At 42.7% G+C, this 7339-nt stretch overlaps 1 protein-coding gene across 1 annotated transcript; it reads right to left on the bottom strand.

Annotated features, from left to right (window-relative positions):
• Positions 1 to 252: 252 nt before the first annotated feature.
• LOC108524302 (pregnancy-specific beta-1-glycoprotein 3-like) lies at positions 253 to 7269 on the bottom strand (the record flags this gene model as incomplete). Its single annotated transcript, XM_017865350.1, is given in 6 exon segments — positions 253 to 388; positions 2333 to 2416; positions 3295 to 3549; positions 3938 to 4143; positions 4145 to 4214; positions 6940 to 7269. Coding segments are annotated over 5 exon segments (899 nt in total), but the record flags the coding sequence as incomplete, so codon positions are not given.
• Positions 7270 to 7339: the final 70 nt, after the last annotated feature.

Here is a 7339-nt window from a genome sequence, read left to right as displayed (position 1 = left end):
AAACATATGAATACTCATGAGTAGTTTCCCAATTCTGAGGCACTCAGATTGGGAGTAAAAACAAATGTTTCAATTTTTGTTTACAAAAGTATACCTTACCAAATTGCTGTAAAGTATAAATAGCTTAAAAGAGAAAATTCATAAATCTGGAGAATAAAACATTCAAAGAATCAGCACATTTTCAAATAAAAAATTATGAAAACATTTTCCTTTCGATTATTTAGTCCAATAAAACTGAGGTTTTTTTTCTTCTTTGTCTTGAATTTCATGAAGTTATCAGCCTGTTCATTAAAATTTTGAAAGTTCTCAGAGAGTCCAGTGGTATGATCTTGAAGTTATCAGAAACGTGTATTCAAAGGTCGTTGTCAGAGTCTTTTCCATATATCTCCTCGAAGAAAAAGTAATTTTGGACTGTAGCTGACTGTAAATACCTCGAGGAAGAATCAAAGAAACTGTCTGGGAATGACAAAGATTTAAAAGTACCATGGTTAAAAATCTAATGAGATTTATATTAGGTTTATTATGGTAAAGACACAGCTCACATAGAAATCTAGTTACTTCTGTGGCATGTGACACTATAACTGATAACATATTGGATTTCCAGAAATTTCATATAGTGTTTAAAACTCATTTGTTAAAAATATTTTAACTTTTTTGTTTTGTTTTGAGATGAAATCTCGCTCTGTTGACCAGGCTGGAGTGCAGTGGCAGAATCTCTGCTCACTGCAAGCTCCACCTCCTGCCTTCATGCCATTCTCCTACCTCAGTCTCTGGATTACCTGGGACTTCAGGAGCCTGCCATCACACCCGGCTAAATTTGTTTTTGTGTTTTTAGTAGAGACGGTGTTTCAGCGTGTTAGCCAGGATCATCTCGATCTCCTGACCTCATGATCTGCCGGCCTCGGCCCCCCAAAGTGCTGGGATTACAGACCTGAGCCATTGCGCCCAGCCTAGAATACTCATTTTATTAACATTCCCATAAATATTATTTAGACAAGGTTTAGCATCACTTATCACTCATTTGAAAATGCTTTATATATGTTTTAACATATCAAATAAGGTGGCTTGTCCATTCATCTTCTATTTCCCAACAGGATTACTGAGTTCTTGGTGTAGCCCATTAATAATTAGGGCCAAAAACGTATAGTCTTATGTATGTTCAAAAAGGTCCTTAGGTAATTCCAGTACTTCTAGCTGAAAATCATTGATTTAGTTTTAAATTCTACCTATTACAACAAGAGTTCTCCATCCTCATTACATGTTTGTAGTGTCAGGGAAGACTTAAAAATTACCAGTGTCTGGGTCCCTCTCCAGACCTTTAAACTGGAACTCATGGGTGGGCTTGAGCGTCCACTTTTAAAAATGTTTTCCAGTGATTCCAATGTGTAGCTATATTTCCCATCAGATTTCTCTGATTTCTTGTGGCCTTCACTTTTTTCTATTTTGGTATCATGATTATTTTCAGGTCTCATTTTCTGTCTTAGGCTTTGTGTGCTCTGGGGTAGGGACGTTGCCTTCTTCTTTTCTGTATCTTTTCTGAACATGTGAATTGGTCATCAGTAAAAGATCTCAACTACACATATGTTGTGTTCTGAGTCTCAGGTTCACAGGCTCATCCTAAAGTCTTTGTTCTCCACGAGGTCAGAGATGGCTTGTGATGAAGGGTGTGGTTACATCTGTAGTGAAGATGGTGGAGCGGAGTTCACCCTGTTTTTAAGCATAGCTTTGAAACTAAGAATTTTATGTCTATATAGGTGAAGTGGCAGGGGTGGGTAGGAAGACAGTTCTAATTAGGATGGAGAAATTATACTAGGAAGTAGGGGTAAAGGAAGTGAGAAGAATTAGCAAATAGAAGCAATTTGAGTTTACCAACTAGGCTAGAGTAGACACTGGAGGTTCTTGATTTAGTGAATTAACTAGATTTTAGAAAGGTAAAGAGGCAGTCATATGCAAGGAAGGTTTCAAAGTCTGGAGACAAGAAGTCAAGCAACACTTTGAGAAGTGGTTGAGCTTTATGGGAATGGAAAGAATTACACTGTTGAGAGATGTGAAAAATAATGAAGAGGGTTTCACAATATGAAATTGTGTTTCTCATTTGAATCTGAGCAACAAACAAGCAGAAGCCAGAGATAATTAAGTCTAAAAGGCATTGGGATACAGGCAGCATAAAGGACAGGGAGAAAGGGAACTGCAGGAATTAGTGCTGAGAAGCAGGAGTTTGGGGGAGGAAGGAGGAGATCCAGTCCCAGATACAGGGAAATAAGTCTTTTCCCTCTCCCAAGCATGGCAGTCAGCCCTGCAGGAAACAGGACAAGAGAAAAGGCCATTATACCTGCCAGTCTTCCTGAAATACAGAAATGACATCACGGCTGCTATGTCTAATAACGCCAGGATAGATGTCCTCTTCTTAAAGGAGCTGTCATGGAAAGAAAGGAAAAGAAGGAATGGAGATGATGTTATTTTACAGGGGGGAACCTCAGGAACCAGCATGTAACATGAGGTACTCTACAATTGTTTCTTCAAGAAATGTATTATTTCTGTTGGAAAGGTGACGGGAGATGATTATATTCTTGCAGTTTTTATCCCCTCTCACCATGTTTCTAGGTTTTTGATCAGTCCTCTGTCAATTGTCTGCTGCACTGAGATATTTCCAAAAGCTTTCAGATGAGAGAAAGGCTAGTCACTATTTTCTATGTCACTAGAACTTTCCACCTTTCCACCTTTTCATGGTTGCATCTTTTTCTCAGTGTCTCTGTGGTGGCAACCATGAATGAGACCCTGTTAGGTCTCTATGGCAGGGACTTGATTGACAGAAGACCCAGGTCAGTGCATTTCAAATTCAACACCTCCTTTGGGTTCTCCCATACTACCTTCATGCCTGCCCCACATTCCCTCACAGGTGTCTTCCCTGATTAATTATATGTCTAATCCAATCCTGGATGCATCTCAGTTGGTAAAAACTAACATACCAGGATTGATTGTTTGCACTTAGTTTTTTTTTCTTTCTCTCCCACAAGTAGTCAGTAACCATGTCCTAGTGTTTTATGTGTTACCTCTTTTTCTATATATATATATGGAAATAGGTACTGTTGAGGGGCACGTCCTATGTGCCAGGCCCTGTGCTAAATACTTTACCTGTACCTCATTTAATTCACACAGTAACCCTGTCAGGTAGACATTATTTCCATTTACCGATGAAAAGACAGAAGCTTAGAGTAGTGTAACAACTTTCCTCTTGTCACATGGCTAGTAAAACCTAAAACCCTATTGCCAATGATGCAGGGATCCACTTACGAGAGACTTTGATCCTCTGGAATGTGGAACGTTCGCTGTCAGTGACTGAGTTTCGAGCAGAGCAACCATAGAGCCCACTATGCTTTGTAGTAATTTTGGGGATAGAGAGCTCTTGTCCTGATTGCAGAAACTTCCCATTAATCGTCCAAGTATACTCTGCCGGTGGGTTAGAGTCCGCGAAGCAGGACAAGAAGAGATTTTCTCCTGAACGGTAATTGGTGAATGGAGAGAAAATGCTGGGGTCGTATGGACCATCTGGTGTAAAGAGAAAAAAGCCACAGGTGATGTCATCTGAGGGAAGGGGATGCGCCTGGTCTCTTAAAGGGATTTCAGTGTCCCTCTGAGCCAAGACACACCCTCAAGGCCCAGCCAAACCCCTTCTGTCTTCACTGAGCCGAGGCGTGAGGTACTCACATGTTTCTCCCATCACAGGCTGTAGACCCCAAGTCTCCCATGACAAGAGCAGCCCCTCCCTTTATATTCTTGATTAAGGCTGTGCCTAGCCAAGTTTTCCCAGGGCAGGGAGTCATGGCCAGCCCTGGTGTCCAGAAATAAAAGTGTCTGTACTTGGACCTGAGGGAGACTGAAATGCCTGGCCTCTGGTCATTTGGATTTCTGCTGGTGGCCTGGTCCACAGAGGAACCAAAGATAAAAAGGACATCCAGGGTGACTGGGTCACTGCAGATGCTACCAACTCGGTCCCATATTTCACATTCATATGGTCCTGTGTCATTTCTTGTGACATTGGCTAGAATGAGGATCCTGTTTTTACTGGGTTGCTCTAGCCTGGGACTGACCGGGAGGCTCTGACTATTTAGCCACCACATGTGGATGTAGCCCTGAGTCTTCACAGGTTAAGGCTACAACATTCTTATTCTCCATGGGGTTGAAGTTGTTGCTGGTGATGTAGGCTTGGGAAGCTCCGCTGGGTGGATAACAGAGAGAAGATTGTCCTGTGTGGCACCTTTGATTCCCCCACAGGCATCCTTCAATCAGAGTTGGCATCTCCCACCTCTCAGCCCACCTGAGTCCTTGAAAGTCAATAGCTGGTGTGTGTGTCACAAGACAGATGCATGATGATCTAAGGGCTCAAAGACTGTGAGGCCGCCTGCTGTGTCTTAGGGAAGCATAGACTTTCTCAAGTGTGAATTGAGCAGCAGTGTTGGGTCATGGACAGACACGTCAGCGGGAGCCACAGCTCCTGTTACACCTCCCAGTCTCTCTCTAATCAGCTGACTGACTGGATCACCTTGGGTTCCTTACCTGGAATGTGCAACTGCTGTGCCCCTTCCAAATTCCATCCTACTTTGCCCCCCTAGATGTGATTTCTCTGCAGCTTCCATTTCCAAGGACATTCTAGAGTTGAGTAATAATGGCATTTTCCATTGTCCTGAAACCCTGAAGATACTGAGCAGCCTGGGCTGGGACTGGATGTTTCAGCAGAAATAAGACAGGGAAGACCAGAGTCAAGCCTGGAGGTCAGTTCAGTCATCAGGCCGTGGAGGCACAAGGTGGGGCAGTTTTCTGCAGGTGTTTCATGATGACTTACTTGAGCCAGTGACCTCCAAAGATAGAGCAGAGTACAAGGGATGATCTAGAAAGAGTGAAGGGGACAGGCAAGAGCTGGTGGCTTTGGAGCAGAACCATATTCCACGTTCTGGGTCCTTTAAGTTTCCTCTCTTTCTGCAGAGGACAGGTGAGGACTATGTGGATCCTTCCAGAAATATATGTGGACATTTGCAAATGCAGAACTGACTGGGGGAAAGGGTGGGAGTTAACTCCTGGATATCTGGTCCTCATGGACCATGTGTATTTGATGGATATGAGACAAATTTGGGGAGAAGTTTTGCAAATATTTTCTTTCACTGGACACTCTACACTTCGATTGCATGGGTTTGACTAATTTAGAGATCTCATGGAAGTGGATTCCAGAGTGAATCTGAGAAGAGACTGCTGGTTGCCAGGAGCTGGGAGTGGGGAGAATCAGAAGTTGTTCATGGGGGTGCAGTTTCAGTTATGCAAGACGGGGAGGTTCTAGAGATCTGCTGTACAGCTTAATGCCTACAGTTCACACAGATTGAGTATTTCTTATGCATAAGACTTAGGGCAATAAGTGTTTTGGATGTCTGACATTTTTTGATTCTGAAATATTTGTCACATACTTACTGATTTAGCATCCCAAATCTGAAAGATTCAAAATCTAAAATGCTCCAGTGAGCATTTCTTTTCAGCCTCAGATTAGTATGCAAAAGTGGGAGGTGATAGTCCAAATATATTCTTGCTCTTTTTTTTTTTCTTTCTTTCACCATATTTCTAGCTTGGTGATTAGTTTTTGGTCAGTTGCATGCTGGCCATGCTGCACTTGTATATTTTTGAAGGCTTTGGGATGTGAGAAATAATGATTGCTATTTTCAATGTCATCAACATTTTCCACCTTTTCATGGTTGCATCTTTTCCTCGGTGTCTCTGTTGTGGCAGTCATCAATAAGAGCCTGTCAGGTCAGATTTAGGATAGATTTTTGTAATTCTGCAAAAAATGTTACTGGGATTCTGATAGGGATTGCGTACAATCTGCAGCTCACTTTGGGTAATATTGTCTTCCTAACAACATTGATTCCTCCAATCAGTGAGAATGAATTGTCTTTCCATATATTGATGTCGTCTTTAATTTCTTACAGTAATGTTTTGTAGTTTTCAGGGTATAACCCGTAGATCTTTTAGGTTAAACTTATTCCAAAATATTTTATTCCTTTTGATGTTAATGTGAATGGAAATTCTTTTCTTAATTTCCTTTCAGATTTTCATTGTTACTGTATAGTCTAAAGAATGATGTAGAAGGAGTGAAGGTGACAGGCAAAAGCTGGTGGTTTTGGATCAGAAACATATACCCTGTCCTGGGTTTTTGATATTCCCTCTCCCTTTGCATAGGGCAGTTGGCTCTTCCCTAATAGCCAGAGAGAATTCACTGACAAACATATTGGCAATGCTCCAGGGATCCACTCACCAGGGACTATAATCCTCTTGATTATGACATTCATTCCACTAGTGGCTGAGTTATGCATGAAACAGACATAGACCCCTCTATATGTTTTAGTGATTTGGGTGATAAAGAACACTTGTGCTGATTGCTGGACCTTCCCATCAATCAGGCAAGAAAGCTCTGCCAGTGGGTGATAGTCTGTGAGGCAGGATAGTTTGGGGACTTCCCCTGTACGGTAATAGGTGTATGAAGAAGACATGGTGGGGGTATCCAGACCATCTGAAGCAAAAAGAATAAAGTCACAGGTGATATTGTCAGAGGGAAGGGAAAATCCGGGTCTGTGGAAGGGTCACAGTGACCCTGTGAGCTAAGTCATAACACTGAAATCCCAGCCAAATCCCTGCTGTGTTCACTGATCTGGAGCCTGAGACATTGACCTGTTTCTCCCATCATAAGCTGTGGACCCTGAGTTTCCCGTGACAGGAGCAGCCTCTTCTCTCCCATTGTAGATCAAGCCTAAGCCTAGCCTTAGTAGTCATGGCAAGCTTTGATGTCCAGGGGTAAAGATCTCTGTACTTACACCTGAGAGGGACTGGGAGGCCTGGCCTCTGGCCATGTGTATTTGGGATGACAGCCTGGCTCACAGAGGAACAGAAGATACTCACAGATGAGATTCAGGGTGACTGGGTCACTGCGGCTGGAACTCACTGGGCTCTTCACTTCACATTCATAGGGTCCTGCAGTATATTTTGTGACACCAAATAGAGTGAGGGTCCTGTTATTTTTGGACAGCTGCAATGTGGGACTGATAGGGAGGCTCTGACCATTTATCCACCACAGGTAGCTTGCATTCTGAGTGTCAGGATCACAGGATAAGATCACAGTCTCCGCGGCCTCCCTGGGGTTGAAGTTGCTGCTGTTGATGGAGGGCTTGGGAGTCTCCACTGTGAAGATAACAGAGAGAAGATTGCCCTGTGTGGCACTTTTGATTCCTCCTAAGACATTTTTCAATCAGAGTTGGGATTGCCCACCACTCAGCACATCCAAGTCCCTAAAAGCCCATGG

This window comes from Rhinopithecus bieti, unplaced genomic scaffold (genome assembly GCF_001698545.2).
Source record: "Rhinopithecus bieti isolate Rb0 unplaced genomic scaffold, ASM169854v2 scaffold_82472, whole genome shotgun sequence".
Classification (NCBI taxonomy): Eukaryota; Metazoa; Chordata; class Mammalia; order Primates; family Cercopithecidae; genus Rhinopithecus; species Rhinopithecus bieti.
This window is presented reverse-complemented; position numbering and strand designations above follow the sequence as displayed.